Source organism: Rutilus rutilus (assembly GCF_951802725.1).
Source record: "Rutilus rutilus genome assembly, chromosome: 14".
Classification (NCBI taxonomy): domain Eukaryota; kingdom Metazoa; phylum Chordata; class Actinopteri; order Cypriniformes; family Leuciscidae; genus Rutilus; species Rutilus rutilus.
This window is the reverse complement of record NC_140219.1, coordinates 32,254,400-32,273,638: the sequence shown is the minus strand read 5'-3', so window position 1 is coordinate 32,273,638 and position 19,239 is coordinate 32,254,400. Positions and strand designations below refer to the sequence as shown.

At 38.6% G+C, this 19,239-nt stretch overlaps 1 protein-coding gene across 2 annotated transcripts in view; it reads right to left on the bottom strand.

Annotated features, from left to right (window-relative positions):
* Positions 1-3,792: 3,792 nt before the first annotated feature.
* The window catches only part of LOC311303450 (interferon-induced very large GTPase 1-like), a 48,886-nt gene continuing 33,439 nt past the window's right edge, over positions 3,793-19,239 (bottom strand). For both annotated transcript variants that reach the window (XM_084429951.1, XM_084429950.1), the window contains 3 exons: positions 16,287-17,742; positions 14,061-14,149; positions 3,793-9,671 (listed from right to left, as the gene is read on the bottom strand). In XM_084429951.1, the coding sequence (XP_084286077.1) occupies positions 4,929-9,671; positions 14,061-14,149; positions 16,287-17,742 (6,288 nt within the window). In that variant the 3' untranslated portion in view covers positions 3,793-4,928. The remainder of the gene's footprint in view (positions 9,672-14,060; positions 14,150-16,286; positions 17,743-19,239) is intronic.

The window sequence follows — 19,239 nt, the reverse complement described above, 5'->3', positions numbered from 1 at the left end:
TATAATTCTGTTCATAGCCTTTGGCAAATATATTCCGGACTTTAGATACCCTGACGATATCTCCTACGGCAAATTTAAAGACTGGTGTCTCTTTACGCATTTTTCCGTATAAATTATTAAACACCACAGTTTCATTTTCTTTATTCACGTCCAACAGTCGCATTTTAATGGATTTGTGATAACTAGAATTATACACCTGTCAGATCTTGCAATATATCACAGTAGCGTTTGGAATTCACCGCTGTTAAATACCTCCACATTCGTCCTTTTAAAGTTCTATTAAAACTTTCGACTACACTCGCTTTTAAATCACTTGCTGTTGCAAAATGGTGTATGTTATATTTTTTTGTCAACTGTTGAAAATGCTTATTGAAAAACTCTGTCCCCTCATCTGTCTGCAGCTTTACAGGTACTCGTCCTTCTCTCAAAATAGACAAAAAAGCTTTAACTACTTCCGGCCCCGTTTATTTTTCAATACCCTTGTCCACGCATACTTGCTAAAAACGTCTATAACGGTAATTATAAACTTGATATTGTCATTCTCTTTCGAGTATACAGACATATCAACTAGATCTGCCTGGAACTGGTGATCTTTCCCATACACCACTACACGGTTCCGCTTATAATTTATTGGTGCAGTTCGATGGAGAGTGTATGTGTCTTGGCTGGACAGCCAATCACTCACGTCTTTATCAGATAATCTTACACCGTATTCCTGTAACACAGCCTGTTTTAATCTGTTTTTACCCCCCAAAGCACCAGAATTCGCTGGGTCATAGTAGATTTTTTCATTAGTTCAGACATGTCGTCGCTGTGAGTTTTCAGACAATAATGAGCCAAGTTACAATGTTGTTGCGTTTTTATTTTACAAGCATACAAGGCATATATGAACAAACAATGACAGATTTTATATAAAAATCTGTCATTGTTTGTTCATATATGAATTATATATCATCCAAACATCAAAGTAAATTTTAGACACATTTCAAAATTTCTCTCCAGGATGTGTTCAAGCAGTAAATCAATAATTTTACAAACATCCTGGTGCTCTTTTCTTAACAGTTTGCAGACATCAATTACATAAGTACAAAGACATACAATATTTCCTATTCTAAGAGAGTTCTGGCACTCAGGCATTAGATCGAGAATGTTTTTGACAGTCGTACATGCTGTGAAGTTATGGCTGACAGATATGTTTACCATATTATTCCAGTCGCTCGATAATTTCCGCACAGTATTCATATGAATCATTAATTTCGTTAAACGTGTATCATCCACAGTCATGTCAGTATTTGTTGCATGATTATCATCAATAATCTTGTACAGGAGGTTTGATATTTCATATTTAACCTGTGATTTAAACAAATATTTGGTAATCCAGACGGTGCAGCAGTTTCCCATTTACACACTTGGGTAATCTCAGGGTTTTCAGATGTGACGAGTTTCCATTGGTCCACGGCCGAGTAAATTATCTCCTCGCAAGATTCATCAACGAGCTTGTCCCTGATCGAGGTCAGTTGTTCCACTATGTACATCTCATCTCTGAGTTCGTATAAAATTGCCTCAACAGCCCCCAGAATCCTCTGTAGATTTGGTCTGCCTCCGTACTGCCTGCGCTAATATGTTTTTTAACTCAGGTGTGAGGATTTTCAGTCTGATCTCTTCAAAACATCCATAAAAATAATATGCAGTAGGTTCAAACAAGCAGCTGTGTCTTGTTTGAGAAGGATGGTCAACGGTACAGCCGTCGCAATTCTTTTTCATCCGTTTGTCGATCAAAAATTCCAAAATGACAGCCAAAATAGCCTTGATAATCCGGTGACCTGTGCCCCCGAGACATCCGTCCACCTCATCCTCGGTTGTGCCATGGGCCTCGGCGACTGCGGCAGGTGTTGCAACTCCATAGCTTGTGAGGAACGCCAGATTGGGATATCCGAGATCTGTACAAAATTGATTTAGCCATTCGATGCTTTTCTGCGGATATCCATTTGCTGCATCCGGTAATCCATTTGGTATGTATCCGTCAGTAGTTCCCAGGGGTTGGAATGATGATGAAGAAGAGTCAGTTCCTTGAGACATGATGCGTGAATGAGGTAAGCTTTCAAGAGGAGTGCGTTTTAATGTTTGTAGATTGTAGGCGTGGGCTATATGAACACCCCTCCTACTGTCCTGTGCGAAGCGTGGGAACTGTTTGTCGTCTTTTCCCACACCTCTTCACCAGCCGGTGTGGGAGGGTCATGGTGTGGGAGTGGCCTGAGGAGACATTGTGCATCCTTCAATTCTGTCATTCTAACTTTTGGGATGTAACCGTGTGGACGCTTTTTGCTGAACTCTTCCCGAGGACTTTGTAACTTTGGGAATTAAAATTTCTACACCTTTGGATATGGATATACATTTGGATATACCTTTTGGATAAACCTTGGTCTTGGATATATCTTGTGACATATGCTACACTATAACCTCTCTCTTCCGGCGCTCTGTCTGTGCACGATACTGTTGTGCGTCTTTCTGCATGTCGTGTGTGCATCAGGACATTCACAGACAGAGCGTTCTCTTTTGTCTTATCGCGCTTAAATGGTTTAAAAGCCTTTGCATGAATAGGAGTGTGATCATATAATGTAACGATAGTTTAAAGATGATGGGGAAAAAAACGTTTGCTGTGTTACACAGCAAAAACTCCAGTGTTAAATGAACTCTCCTGGGAGTTTATATGGCTCCAGACTCAAGAGTGTTAAAGTGTTAAAATATGAGTGTTAAATAAACACTCAAGAGTGTTAAAGGTAATGAGCTAATTAAGTGATTCATTGAGTGATGTTTGATCATTATTGAAGACACCTGATGTTAACAAGCAGAATCACCAAAGGAGAAAATCAAATTTTTTAAGACACCGTTATGGTGATCAGTGTTTACTTTAGTTGGGCTCTTGACCCTTAAATCATTAACTTTAGATTTTGTATGGCTTTTTTTTTATATTTGAGTTATAACTCTCAGATGAACAAAGTGAAAAGTTGGTCAGGTGATGTTGGTTATGTTTTGACATAATCATAATTTGACCTGAATCACTGAACACATTTAGAGTCTAATCTCTGACTTAAATGTATATTGTTGATTATAGCATCACTGTGATTCTACAGCATAAGATCCAGAATTTTCTAAATAATCTAAAGGATTTTTAAAAAGTTTTCTAATAAAACAAAAATCTTTATTTTAGGCACACACAGACATCAAGAATCAGTGTAAGAATCTAAACAATGGTGATAAACATAATATTCAATTAGGGAAAGGAAATTACTAAGACAATTCAGATCATAATTTATTCATATTGCAATGCATGATGGGAGTTATGAATGAGTTTTGATTGGTGGCACCCAGAATGCACTGCAACATGCTTTATTATTGTCACCATTGTTGAGATTCACAGGCTGATTATTGATGTCAGTGTGTTTAAATAAAGTAATTTTCAAAGTATTTTGATCAGAACAACTTTTGGGGAATATTTTGGATTATATTGAAAATGCTGAAAATCATTTGCTGTAGTTTCACAGATCTGCTGTAATCAACAAAATAGATATAATTCTCTACATGAGATTTTGCAATTGCAAATCATGATTATGTCAAAACATAACCAACACCACCTGATCAACTTTTCTCTTTGTTCAACTGAGAGTTGTAACTCAGATACAACAGCCGAAAAAAATTATAAAGTTAATGATATAAGGGTCAAGAGCCCAACTAAAGCAAACACTGCTATGTTACAAAGGTGTAGGTTTCAAACTTTAGGTGACTAAAAAAATCACAAAAATCACACTAAAAAACATAGTGAATGACTCAAAATTAGGCATGAATCCAAAATACATAACACTTCATTTCAATTTTTTAAACAGATTTTTATTCATTAATAACACAAGGACAAAAAAATCATATAACAACTCAATAGAGAAAAATAAACTACAGTTGTTTCAAAATTAGTAATAGTCTAATTGACTTGAATTTGTGAAGTTATACTTGAATAGTCAAAATATTTCCCATATTTGTATATGTCTATGATATTAACTGAAAATTTTCAATTGTTTGTAAAAAGGTTGTGAATTAGTAGCCTATTTAATACGGTGACAAGTCACGTGACAAAGAAGGACTCAAACCCGAAGACTCGAGAGATGAACTAATCATTTCTCTTTCCTCTACTGACAGCATAGCCTCTATGGGACTGACAGGAAGAACGAAAGACTCGGACCCGGTCAAACCCGAACTCGAGACTCGAAAGATGAACTAATCATTTCTCTTTCCGCTACTGACAGCATAGTCTCTATGGGACTGACAGGAAGAACGAAAGACTCTGACCCGAACCCAAACTCGAGACTCGAAAGATGAACTAATCGTTTCTGTTTCCGGCCCAGCAGACAGATCAGAGTCAGACACAGACGAGTCACTGACGAGATCACTGACCCATATGTTGCGTAATGCGCATGCGCGGTCAACACAAAATGAACGAATCACTCTCTGAGACAACTCGGTAGTCCCGAGTCATATTAAAGATTCGTTCAAAATGAACGAATCGCTCATGAACGACACATCACTAATTGATGTTATGCTGCATGTGGCTTTATTTAACTGACTGTTGTAACTGTGTAGTTGCTGATGCAGTGACATAGTCACATTAATTCAACTATGTCATTAACTGCAAGAGATTCGAATTTTACAGTTTGTGTTTGTTAGTAAAAATTTTGAAAATACCTGTAAAACAACTGTTTTTCTGTTAAAAAGTTTAATCAAAATTATTTTGTCTTTTGCACTTTATTTAAATTAGGATATTCTACATTCATTTTACGGTTTTTGTTTGGCACAAATTGGCAGCCATAACTGACAGTCATTTATTGTTTTTTGTTTTTTTACAGTGTACATAAGATTACTCTTTTTTTTCTGTTAGTTTATTTTTTATCAGCTCCAAAACATGTATCCAAACTCTGAATAGCATCATGTTTTTCGTGCTTTTTCCATTCATCTGGAATCTCACCATGACCCTGGAATGTTTTATTATAATACTTTTCCAGATCTTTCTGGAATCTGCACACAAACCATTTCCAGTAGGGCAGTTCAGAGAGATCAGGGGTGATGCTCCACTTTGCATAAACTCCTCCTGCGCTTCTGTATTCTTTAAATGGAAACCACACATCAGATACAAGAAAGCGTTTGCCACTTGTTACTAAAGTGGTGCAAAAATCAGCACAGAGATTCTCTGTTTGATGGTAATAGATTCGATTAATTCCATTCACTCTGTGGAAAGGAACACTGTGATCTCCATCATGGTTTTCTATGGTGTTGGTGCAGATGGCTTTACAGAACGGACACTGAACCCAACAGCACTGACAGAAGTGATCAATCAGAAGCTCATCTGGTCTCTCCTTGAGGTCCAGTTTTTCCTTAAATGTGTCTATGTTGAATCTACTGCTGATGTCCAATAATATAGCAGGAAGTTTTTGTCTCATCACCTCTTCTAGGAGGTTGAAATCATCAACATCGTCATGTTTCACTCCACTGAAGTCTTTTTCAGAGAAGATCAGCAAATCTGATAGCTGCTGTGTGAAGCTCTTCAACCACAAACCAACATCTCCTGTGTTCACTTGAACATGTTTAGTAGATTCTTGAGCTGCTTTCATGATCTTCTGCTGCAGGAGTTCAATGTTCTCCTTCATCTTGGGTAAAACACTGACACTGAACTTATCAGTGATGTACCGACTGACTTCATCTCTGATGAAACTCTTGAAGTGATCTCTGGGATTATGAATGTAGTTCATGTATTTGACAAAATCCTCCTCTTCTGTCAGTGTCTTCAGGATGTGTTTCTCCAGATTTGATCTGTTTCCATTCAGTGATTCACAGTTTGATCTCATTTCATCTGTCAGATCTCTGGCAGTCTTCTTGTAGACACTCTGCTCAGTGGGCTCTTTAAGTTTCTGACAGATGATCTCACCAAAAATGGCAGCTGATGTTGCTCCATGACAGTATTTCTGGAAAATACTATAGTACTCTTCTCTCTTCTTCTCAACATATATTACAGGATCATTGGCTTCCCTGAACATTTTGTGTTGGTCAGTGATCATCTTATTTGCTCTCTTACAGATGGAAAGAACCAAATCCCTGAAGAATTCATTCTTGAACACATATTTCACTGGTCCTTCCTCATGTTGTACTATGCTTGCCTTGATGTAACCTGTGATTTGTTGAATGCAGCTCTTATTGTAGCCCATCTTTGAAATGTTAAATGATTGAATCTCTTTGTCTGTATGCTGAGCAACGTCTGTGACTAATGATCTTATTTGAACTTCATCCTCTCTTGACAGAGAACCGCAAACAAACTTCTCAGCTGACCTGTAGAGATTTGTGAACAATCGACTTGATTTTTTTACCTGTACATAATCTGAAAAACTGGGCACAGATAAAACATCACTGTTCTCGATCCTTTGATCGACAGAAACACTTCCATAGGCATCACTGAGGATCTCTCTCACATCTCTCATTACATCAATGTCTTTGATTGGAGGAGTGTTTGAGATTATCTTCTTTACACTCTCTTTCCAAAAGAAATTAAACTCTTTATTCAGTGTTTTTTCATTATTTGGTTTATCTTTCAGTTTTAAGGCAAGTTCTTTGCTCTTTTCAAATAGAGCATTTTCATGTTGTGTCCTCTGATCATCAATCTTTTTCTTCAGGTCTCGCTGCTGAAGAACCTGATTTAATTTCCTCTTTGTTTCTCTCACAATGTTTTCCTGAAGCTCCTTGATTTTGATTTCAAATGATGTTTTCCACTGAATCAGTATCTCTTTATCTTTGTCTTTCTCAAAGAATTCAGACATTGATTTTTTCACATCTTCACTTGTCTTCTTCAGTTCTTCTTGAAGATTAGTTTCATCAACCTTATGAATTGCTTTATTTTCTATTTGGTTGTGTAGCTTGTTCTCAGTTTCCATCATGGCTCTGCGAAGACTCCAGGTCCACTTGCTGTATTCGGTCTCCAGTTTTCTGTAGGCTGAAATCTCCAGAGAATTTCTGAAGCTGAAGACGAACTGTTCCTTCAGTAAAGCCTCCCAGAGATCTTTAATACGATCTTTTAAGTCTTTCAGCATTAATCCATGTGATTTTGATGCATGAGACATAATAGTTTTCTTTAGCTCTTGAATGTTCTTGCAGTAGTTTGGGTTTGGTGGTGCCATGGGTGGGCTTCCTTCCCAGAGCTGAGCAAAATACTTCACATCATTCTGAACATCAAATTTAATAACATCGCTAAAACATTCTGCATCACAGACTTCATCTTTAGCAGCAAGTTTTGTCATCTCATCCAGTTTCTCCTGCAGTCGTCTCCTTCCCTCCATGTTTTTCTCTCCAGCTGTGATGTCTGAAACGTTCTGATGCACAAACACACACCTGGGAGACAGATTTACCTTCTTCATCCTTAGGAAGGCCTGAACAACAATCTGAAGAACGTCTTGCATCTCAGATGGGTTTTCTCCAAAGATATTGATCAATGTCAGATTTCCAAGACCAACAACAAATGTGGCCAGTTCATTGTCATGATGTCTTGTTGATCTTCCAGCCAGTTCTAGAGCACGAAGACCTTCAGTATCAACAACCAGAATATAGTCAAAGTTCATCTGTGTTTTCATCTCGTCTGAGACTCTAACCAGCTGCATGAAAGCTCCTCTGGTGCACCTGCCAGCACTGACAGCAAACTGGAGTCCAAACATGGCGTTCAGCATGGTGGATTTCCCAGAGCTCTGAATCCCTAAAACTGACAGCACAAAGACTCTCTTGTCTCCCAGTTTCTTAATGAGTGCATCTATAACAGCAGAGATCCAGACCAGAGGAACATGAGCAGCATCTCCATCCATCAGCTCCAGTGGAAATCCAGAGATCATCATCTCTGCTGCAAGACTCGGGAGAGAAGAGAAGTGAAACTGCAGATCTTTCTTGCTCTTTTTCAAAGATTTACATGATTCATAGATCTGACTGATCTCCCTCATGATGTGTTCCAGACCAAAGGCTGCAGCTTGAAGATCCTCAGATATTCTCTCAAGTTCAGTTTGTTCAGCTTTGAATTGTTCAGGTTTTTTGTCTTTCAGTTTTAAAACTGCTGACCACTTTTCATCATACTTGTGATGAAGAGCAGAAAGGTCAGCAGATGAGTGTTCATCCAAGAGGATTCTGAGCCATTTGAGAAAAAACATCTTTTCACGGTCAGTTTTTATTTTTTTATTTTTTTTATTAAACCGTTTCATAAACTCACCGGTGTCACATTCATGCTGTTGTTTACGGATTTTCTTCATTTCTGTTTTTTTTTCACTTGTTTCCATTTCTATCTTATCTCCTTTAGGTCGATGTAGTTCTTTGTTCTTCTGACTCCACTGATGCCACAGTTCCCCCTGACAGGGCAGAAATGATTTTTTGATTTCTGTCAGATCTTTCTTCTCCAATAAAATCATCATCTCCTGTGCTGCTTCTCTTCCTCTCCTGCAGTCATCATCATCTTCCTCATCTACTCTTATGTCTGAGCGTTTGGACACATCTTCAAGTTTAAAAGTGGAAGATGATTCTGAGAGACAATCATTTATAGCTTTTCTGAGTTCTTCAGATACATCTGACTGATTTCTGTCTTTCAGACCAATCTTAAATTTCCCTTTCTTCATCTTCATTAAAGTAGATTCATCCTCTGTAAAAAGACAAATAAGCGGCGTTGTGATTCTGAACAGGTTCTGGATCTTTTCTGCACTTCTGTCTTTTTTCTGAAGTCCTGGTAGAAGAACAACATTGACTGAGGCCATTTCAGTGAGGATCTCCAGCTGTTTCTCATGGTCTCCTGCATCACCGTGTAGATTACAGAACGCAACACAGTCAGTGAATTTATCATCATATGATCCAGAGGGGCAGAACCAGGCGATCTCCACCACTCCATCCATCAGGACTCTGGTTCTGCTGCTGCCTGGGCAGTTCCTGTGGAAGAACGTGTTGTGTTTCTCATTGATCAGACTGTTCATCAGATGAGACTTCGATGAGGACACAGAGCCAAACCTGAAGAAAGACACCATTGGAGTTTCTGCCTTGTAGACCGTCTGGGTTTGACTTGAGGTTTCATTGTTGGTGTTTCTCGTCTTCCAGCTCTTGTTGATTTGTCTGAATGTCCAGAGAGGAAACTCAATCTGTTGTGTGAATGGATCAGGAACAAGCAAAGGCAGAGCATATTGACACTGGGACAGTTTAGTGACCATCAGCTGCTTCAGGAAACCATCAGCACAATGAAACATGGCCATCTGAACATCCATCGGGTGAATGCGATCAGACTGACTTGTTCCTTTGTTAGACAATGACACTGCTTGGAATATATCACCAATGTCTTCAGATGTGTCAGTGTCTATTTGTTGTGTTTTATCATGTTCATTGGCCTTATTAACATTAATGTATCTTGCTTTGTAGTCCATCATCAGTAGTTTTTGTAGGAAAGTCTGAATCAGTTCCTCTTCAGCGCAGGACTCATGGGACTGTAATGAATGTTCAGTTATCTGAAGAAAATCTGCAGCTCTCAGTTTGTCATTCCTGTGAAGATGAAGTCTGTGAAACAGGTGCTGTATTTTTTCACTTTTAGTCTTTTCCTGCGGTCGGCAGTTCCTGATGTTCTCTCTCTGTTTAATAGACACAATAATAATAGATTTATTTAATTTTGTTTCATTCACATGCATTCATATTCAGTATTGATAATGTGAAAGGCCATGTGATTGTGTCTATACTTTTAAAAGTTATTTTAAACTTGAAGGTGAAGTAAGATTAAAAAGTAAAATACATTGTATTAAACCAAGTTTATTGTTCATTGAGTACAATTAATATGACATTCATGGGTTTATCTCCCCCTTTGAGCCTACACAGCAAAATCCCCAGTGTTAAATTAACACTGCTCAGTGTTTATATGAGTCCACACTCAGAGTGTTATAATTAACACTGAAGCAGAGTTAAAGTTAATGAGATAATTAAGTGATTAATTGAGTGATGATTGAGCATTACTGAAGACATCTGATGTTAACAAGCAGAATCACTGAAGGAGAAAATTAATGTAAAGTGTCACCATTGTGGTGGTCAGTGTTTGCTTTAGTTGGGCTCTTGACCCTTACTTTTTTAACTTTAGATTTTGTTTGGCTGTTGTAATTAAGTTATAACAGCCAGATGAACAGAGCAAATGTGATCTGATGGTGTTGGTTGTGTTTTAACATAATCATGAGTTGGCCTGAATCAGTGAACTCATTGAGAATATATTTTGAGTTAAGTTTATCTTATGGATTTTAACAGCACTGTCCTTGTTGAGCATGACATTTTTAGCCTTTTCAATGAAATCCAAATGATCAAATCAATTACGAAAAAAAAATTCTTAAAAGGTGTTCTTTTCAGGCACACACAGACATGTGCTGCTATAATTAATAAAGTAAACCTAACTCAGAAATTAGACTCTGTAGGAGTTCAGTGATTCAGGTTAAATTATTGTGAAATAATGATTATATTAAAACACAACCAAAACCATCAGATCACCTTTTCTCTTTGTTCATCTGGCTGTTACAACTCAGGTACAGCAGCCAATCAAAATCTAAAGTTAATGATTTAAGGGTCAACAGTCCAACTAAAGCAAACACTGATCTCCATAATGGTAACATACCAATTACGGTTTTCTCCTTCAGTGATTCTGCTTGTTAACATCAGGTGTCTTCAATAATGCTCAATCATCACTCAATTAATCACTTAATTATCTCATTAACTTTAACACTGCTTCAGTGTTACTTACAGAGGTGGGAAATCCAGGGCCCAATGAGTAGAAGTCCTGCCATATGTTTATTCCACCCATGAACTCAGTCAGCTGATTTCACTAATTAGTTCTCTCTCCTGTCTGAATTAGCAAATCCAGGTGATTGGAACAAAATACTGAGGAGGACTTTTACTTTCTGAACCTGGACTTTACACCTCTGCATAGCAATGCCACATGTCAGCCAAGAGCAAAGAAATAAACCAGAACTGGACCTTATCGTAGCCACAAAATCTGTGTATATTAAATATGGAGTCATTTCAGCCACAGTCTCAGATTAAATCAATTGAAGAGAAAAGAAGACATTAAATCTGTGAAGATCTCATAAGAGGAGGATTAAACAACTCCACAAACAGCATTACCAGCTTCACTTATTACTAACCAGACTGACTTTATTTCTGTCAGACATCTACAAAAGTTTTATTGAGAATTAACAGGGATTTAACTCTAACGTGTGTCATTTGAAGCCACCATATCAGTGATTAGTGTTTCCATTAGTTGACTGTGGCTGAAATTACTATTTTTTTGGCTTTGATAAGGTCCAGTTCTGGTTTATTTCTTTGCTCTTGGCTGACATGTGGCATTGCTATGCAGAGGTGTAACGTCCAGGTTCAGAAAGTAAAAGTCCTCCTCACTATTTTGTTCCAATCACCTGGATTTGCTAATTCAGACAGGAGAGAGAACTAATTAGTGAAATCAGCTGACTGAGTTTATGGGTGGAATAAACATATGGCAGGACTTCTACTCATTGGGCCCTGGATTTCCCACCTCTGGTTACTTATAACATTCAGAGTGTGAACTCATATAAACACTGTGGGTCCTATCTTGCACCCAGCGCAATTGACTTTGTACACCGACGCATGTTTCATTCCTATTTTGCACCCGCGCAAAGTGCGCTTTTCCCTCCACAGAAGCACGTTGCTAAACTAGGGAATGAACTTGCGCTCCCTGGGCGGTTCAGCGCAAAAAAGGAGGCGTGTTCCGGCGCAAACAATCCCTGGTGCTATTTTACTGTTCCATAAAACAATGGCCAGAAAAAACCTAGTCTAAAGTCAGTGGCGCGTTGCCCGTTGTTCATTATGCTATTTTAAGGTCGCATGCTTGACCATAATGTATAGCGTGCACAACGCGCATACACTTTGATTCTCTAATCTACACAGAAGCAGCAGTTTTCATTTTTGTAAATCATATTATTACAAACAATAGATAGATAGATAGATAGATAGATAGATAGATAGATAGATAGACAATTTATTATAAAAGCATACATCTAGCTTACACATTTACCCACATTATTATATGCCTGTTTAACCGAAGCTAATTTGGGTGTGTTTCTCCATCCCCAATGTCACTTCTCTCTCTTTTACGGCCGTGACGAGAGCGTTGCTCTCCTTGGCTGTGAACCGCTCCTGGCGCGCGCCTGGCAAATCCGCCGTTATAATAGCAATACGCCAAGGAAAAAGCGCGTCTGCTCTTAAAGGGAATGTGAGATGTCGCTCTGATTGGTTTATTTCACGTTACGCCCAAACCACACCTATGAATAATGAAGCTACTTAAGACCAACCCATGATGATGATGACCAATTAAGATGATCTCAAGCCCCCCTTGCGGTGATCTATAACTATAGAACCAATTCTTAATGCTCATGTGATCGCCATCAGCGTTTCTCACAGGTTCGCGTTTAAAGTCTGTGCAGAGAGAATGGTGTCGTCTTAGCGGCCCCTAACTTAATAACGAATGATCGTTGCGACGGAAGCGAATCAATCAAAACTAACTTTAGCTGGAAAATAACTTTATTAAAGAACCGCTATAAAGCCAAACAATCTCTGTTACCTTAAATTATACATTTATCTCTGTAAAGCTGCTTTGAAACAATCTACATTGTTAAAAGCGCTATATAAATGAGGATGACTTGACTTGATTTGATCTGAATGATGATTATGTGACTGAGTGTTCGTGCAGGGTTCGCCTAAACACTTTGTGAATAAGATAACAATAAACGAGAACTGTCTGAACTGTTCTCGACTTTAGGCTATTAAACGTTAGCCTGGTAATACCAAACTCTGCTACTTCGCTTTGCTTTGTAGACAGAGTCTGGCATGGCATAATTGAAAAGTGTTTTCTTTCTCGCGGGGGGGCGCTTGTCTGAAGTTTAAAATCATTGGTTACCCGTAAGCCAATCACATAACATTTGGTTATGGCGTGTGTTATGCGCATGCTCAGCCGCATCTAACTTCCACTGTAAACGCATGTATGATGCAAAAACTAAACCATCGAGCGAAATACCGGAGTGAACATGGCTGTGAACGACTTTTGCAGATTATGTGAAGTAAATCTACGCATCCACCACGGTACAATCAGTGTCTACGTCACGGCTCTCAGCCCGCCCTCTGTTCGTTGATTGGCCGGCTGTTTTCAGGCCGGAGGAAAACGGAAAGCTATTACGCTGTCTCAGACTGAGTACAGAAGCGAAATGAAATTGAGCGGAAGTATGAAGTCTGACGTAGTCAGGCTAATTAAACGTCTCACACACTGTGAGAGGAAAACCCGAAGACCCTGACACCCCAAGTACGCAATGCATGACCTTAATTGACTATCTACGGCAAGCCCCGAGGGGAAAATACATTGCACACACACATAGAACGACCGCCAGCACATCCAGAATTAATGAATCACAATCAAACATAAGGTCTGTTACTTACAATTATTATTATTGAGGCTACTTTTATTATCAAATCAATATTAAAATAAATTAGCTCCGCAATAATTTCATAGCACATCACTGCATAACCGACGCACATCGATGAAGATGTTATATTAGTCCTCATTTAAAAAACAACATGTTTAACACAAAATAATTCTCATTTTTTCACCATGGGCCACAGGAGAAATATTAAGAAAATAAATGAAGGTAGGGCCTATATACCATTATCAGAACATGTTGAGTAGATTCAGCTCTCATTGGTCAGTTTTTACTTTCACTTTCTATAGTGAATAATTGAATGGGATTTGATAGTATTTCTTCACCGACATAACTCTCGGGCAAAGTGCTCGCCTTCATGGTTTAAAACGCAAATATTTCCAATATTGCGACGTGACGTTTTTTCTTTTTCAACAATTGCGCAGAATGATGGACAACAAACCCCCCTGCACAGATAATGGAAGAAAATGGCATTAATATAAAACAAGACTAAAACCTCTCTAAATATTTTCTGTGAATGTTCACCTTTATTGAATCATTTGATTCAAAACCATCAGTCGACTGCTCACAGAGGCTGTTTCCAGTTACACAATTCTCTGTGTTTTCAGGTGAATCTGAAAGAGAGAAAACAGCACTAGTTTGTAAAATATTACCACTGAAGATTTTACGATTCAACTTAAAGCAAAAACTTTGTTATTTGCTCATCCTTGTTACAAACTTATATTTACTTTCATTTGTGGAACACAAAAGGCAGAATTAGTAAGCCATGCACTTGATTATGCACTTTCTTTTGATGACTCGCGTATGTGCACTGAATGCCAGCGATAGTGTCACCTCATTTTTTAGGTGAACTATTGTCTGTATGGTTATTACATTCACTGTTTTGGATTGCCGCCTTGAACTTTTGAACGTGAGTACAGAATGACTCATTTCACAGTAAATTCCCCAGTGTTAAATTAACACTGCTCAGAGCACATATGGTCCCACTCTACATGGTGTTAAAGTAACACTGAAGCAGTGTTATAGTTAATGAGACAATTAAGTGATCAATTGAGTGATGATTGAGCATTAGTGATGAACACCTGTTGTTGTTGTTGTTAACAAGCAGAATCACTGAAGGAAAGAGAAACAGTAGAACTACAACTGACTTCAGCCACAGCCTTAAATTAAATCAGATGAAGATAAAAAGACATTAAATCTGTGAAGATCTCAGCAGAGGAGGATTAAACAACTCCACAAACAGAATTACCAGCCTCACTTATTACTAACCAGACTGACTTTATTTCTGTCATATGTCTATTAGGGCTGGGCGATATATCGCATGACATTGATATGCGCCTCGCGTCAGTAAAGCCGGTTCCTTGATTAGTAGTAAATCGCCTTCACCTGCTTTCAGATGGAGCGGCATTTACAGCAAAAACTCCAGTGTTAAATGAACTCTCCTGGGAGTGTATATGAGTCCACACTCAAGATTGTTGAAGTTAATGAGATAATTAAGTGATTAATTGAGTGATGATTGAGCATTATTGAAGACACCTGATGATAACAAGCAGAATCACTGAAGGAGAAAATATCAAATTGTAAGCCACCGTTATGGTGATGGGTGTTTGCTTTAGTTGGGCTCTTGACCCTTACTGTATATTATTAACTTTAGACTTTGTTTAGTGTGTGATTCCAGTAAACAGTCACTAGTCAGCAGCAACAACCTCCCATGGTCCTGGCCCACCCAGTAAGTTTTATTTATTTAGGGAGCTATGTTTTTGTTGGACTAATACAATGAAAAGTAAAATTCTTGTGTTTCTGAATAAATAAGGCCGTTATTTGACATCATAAAATCATTCTGATTTAATTTATTGATCAGAAGATAGCCTACATGATGAATACAAATCACAAACATAACACTTATAATTTTATATACAGTATAAATAAATACACTACCGGTCAAAAGTTTTAGATCGGTAAGATTTTTTAAAAGAAGTATCTTTTGCTCACCAAGGCTGCAATTATTTGATAAAAAAAAAATAAAAAAAAAATAAAACAGTCATATTGTGAAATATTATTACAATTTTAAACGGCTGTTTTCTATGTGAATATACAGTAGAGTGTAATTTATTCCTGTGATAAAAGCTGAATTTTCAGCATCATTACTCCAGTCTTCAGTGTCACATGATCCTTCATGTTCTCCGTGGCGCGGCATAATTTTGAACAAGGTCCTGAGCCGTTATTGGGCACCGTGGACTGATGCCGAATGGTGCCGCCGGTGTGCGGACACTGATAGAGAATAATGTGTTCAAATTTTAAAGACGCGGCGCTGCGCTTCTTGTCCGGTGTGCGACCCCCTTTAGCCTACTACTCTTTGACCGGCTCAGAAGCTCAAACAAGTGTGTGAGCATGTGAAAAAAACTACAAAGTTTGCTAGGCCAAAAAGAATGTTAATCTCGTGATAAAAAAATGTACGCCGTTAAAATGGGTTTGCGTTAACGCCGTTAATAACGCGTTTAACTGACAGCACTAATAATAACCAATGATTATTAAGATACTCCAATGGCCAGAGAAGAGAATGGATCACTGCCCCTGTGATTCACCGGCATAGAAATAAAGTAAGATGTATTCTATATATTTAAGATCCTGTTGTGCTTAAAGCAAGATTGATTTGTTATTGTTTCAGGAACAGAATCATCAATGTTGTTTCGATGTTGGTCTGCTATCAGGGTGTATACTTAATTACTGTATGTAAAATATTGTTTTTACCTGGCATTAAGGAAATCTGCAAAGATTCCTCTGTCTGTAGAGATTCCTCTGTCTGCAAAGATTCCTCTGTCTGCAGAGATTCCTCTGTCTGCAGAGATTCCTCTGTCTGCAAAGATTCCTCTGTCTGTAGAGATTCCTCTGTCTGCAAAGATTCCTCTGTCTGCAGAGATTCCTCTGTCTGCAAAGATTCCTCTGTCTGCAGAGATTCCTCTATCTGCAAAGATTCCTCTGTCTGCAGAGATTCCTCTGTCTGCAAAGACTCATCTGTCTGCAGAGATTCCTCTGTCTGCAAAGATTCCCCTGTCTGCAGAGATTCCCCTGTCTGCAAAGATTCCTCTGCCTGCAGAGATTCCTCTGTCTGCAAAGATTCCTCTGTCTGCAGAGATTCCTCTGTCTGCAGAGATTCCTCTTTCTGCAAAGATTCCTCTGTCTGCAGAGATTCCTCTGTCTGCAGAGATTCCTCTGTCTGCAAAGACTCATCTGTCTGCAGAGATTCCTTTGTCTGCAAAGATTCCCCTGTCTGCAGAGATTCCTTTGTCTGCAAAGATTCCCCTGTCTGCAGAGATTCCCCTGTCTGCAAAGATTCCTCTGCCTGCAGAGATTCCTCTGTCTGCAAAGATTCCTCTGTCTGCAAAGATTCCTCTGTCTGCAGAGATTCCTCTGTCTGCAAAGATTCCTCTGTCTGCAAAGATTCCTCTGTCTGCAGAGATTCCTCTGTCTGCAGAGATTCCTCTTTCTGCAAAGATTCCTCTGTCTGCAAAGATTCCTCTGTCTGCAGAGATTCCTCTGTCTGCAAAGATTCCCCTGTCTGCAGAGATTCCTCTGTCTGCAAAGACTCATCTGTCTGCAGAGATTCCTCTGTCTGCAGAGATTCCTCTATCTGCAAAGATTCCTCTGTCTGCAGAGATTCCTCTGTCTGCAAAGACTCATCTGTCTGCAGAGATTCCTCTGTCTGCAAAGATTCCCCTGTCTGCAGAGATTCCTCTGTCTGCAAAGATTCCCCTGTCTGCAGAGATTCCTCTGTCTGCAAAGACTCATCTGTCTGCAGAGATTCCTCTGTCTGCAGAGATTCCTCTATCTGCAAAGATTCCTCTGTCTGCAGAGATTCCTCTGTCTGCAAAGACTCATCTGTCTGCAGAGATTCCTCTGTCTGCAAAGATTCCTCTGCCTGCAGAGATTCCTCTGTCTGCAAAGATTCCTCTGTCTGCAAAGATTCCTCTGTCTGCAGAGATTCCTCTGTCTGCAAAGATTCCTCTGTCTGCAAAGATTCCTCTGTCTGCAAAGATTCCTCTGTCTGCAGAGATTCCTCTGTCTGCAGAGATTCCTCTGTCTGCAAAGATTCCTCTGTCTGCAGAGATTCCTCTGTCTGCAAAGATTCCTCTGTCTGCAAAGATTCCTCTTTCTGCAAAGATTCCTCTGTCTGCAAAGATTCCTCTTTCTGCAAAGATTCCTCTGTCTGCAGAGATGATAATGAGGTGTGAGTTACAAACTGCATGCCTACAAGAATGATATTCTGCCTAAAATCTCCTTCTGATGATGGGTTTTGTCTTTTTTTTTAATGTCAGTAGCTTCTCTGATGCTAAAATTTGACTGGCTTCTAGATTAAACATGCACATGAGTCTCTGTAAATGAACATGGTAAAATGAAAACAAAACAAAACAAAACAAACACCTTGGAAATGACAGGTATGCACTATGTTTCAGGAATGGCACATAGGTGTGTGACTGTTCAAGTCTCTGTTTAGATCAGTGTGTTAAATAATGTGCTTTTTTGTCCTTTGTTAATGTATCTTTGGATTGTGTTGTGTTGTAAATAAATCAAAACCATCAAAAAGTCATTCTTTTTTAAATCTCTCCTCAAGGTTCCTCACAGTCCCACCTGATAGGGCCATTGTGGGAGGGTCTTTGTCTTTCTCAGGTGTGAAACAATCAATATTCATGATGATTCACGCCTCCTTGCTAGGGCTGGGCGATATATATCGCGAGATTGTTATGCGCATCTCGTCAGTAAAGCCGGTTCCTTGTTTAGTACTAAATCGCCATCACCTGCTTTCAGATGGAGCGGCACAGCAAAAACTCCAGTGCTAAATTAACACTCCTGGGAGTGTATATGAGTCCACACTCAAGAGTGTAAAGTGTTAAAATATGAGTGTTAAATTAACACTCAAGAGTGTTAAAGTTAATGATATAATTAAGTGATTAATTTAGTGTTGATTGAGCATTATTGAAGACACCTGATATTAACAAGCAGAATCACTGAAGGAGAAAATCACAAATTGTAAGCCATCAGTGGCGATCAGTGTTTGCTTTAGTTGGACTCTTGACCCTTATATGTTTACTATAAATTTTGTTTGTCTGCTGTTATTGATTTATAACAGTCAAATGAAAAAAGAAAAGTGTGATCTGATAGTGTTGGTTATGTTTTGACATAATCATGCTGTGATCTGAAAAATGAAACTTATTGAGATAGTTTGGTTTGACTTGTTAATTACAGCAGCTCTGTGATTCTACAGCATATAATTTTCAGTATTTTTCTGATAATTCAAAATATTTAATAAACATTGTTCTGATCAAAACACTTTTAAATGAATTTATTTAGAAACACAGACATCAATAATCAGCCTGTGAATCTCAACAATGGTGACAATAATAAAGCATGTTGCAGTGGCTGCCACCAATCACAACTCATTAATGGCTCCCATCATGCATTGCGGTATGAATAAATTATGATCTGAATTGTCTATGTAATTTACAGTGATTCTGCTTGTTAACATCAGGTGTCTTCAATAATGCTCAATCATCACTCAATTAATCACTTAATTATCTCATTAACTTCAACACTCTTGAGTGTGGACTCATATACACTCCCAGGAGTGTTAATTTAACACTGGAATTTTTGCTGTGTATGCAAGAGCCGTAGTTAACTGACAGGCTGAGCCATATCGCATTAATTA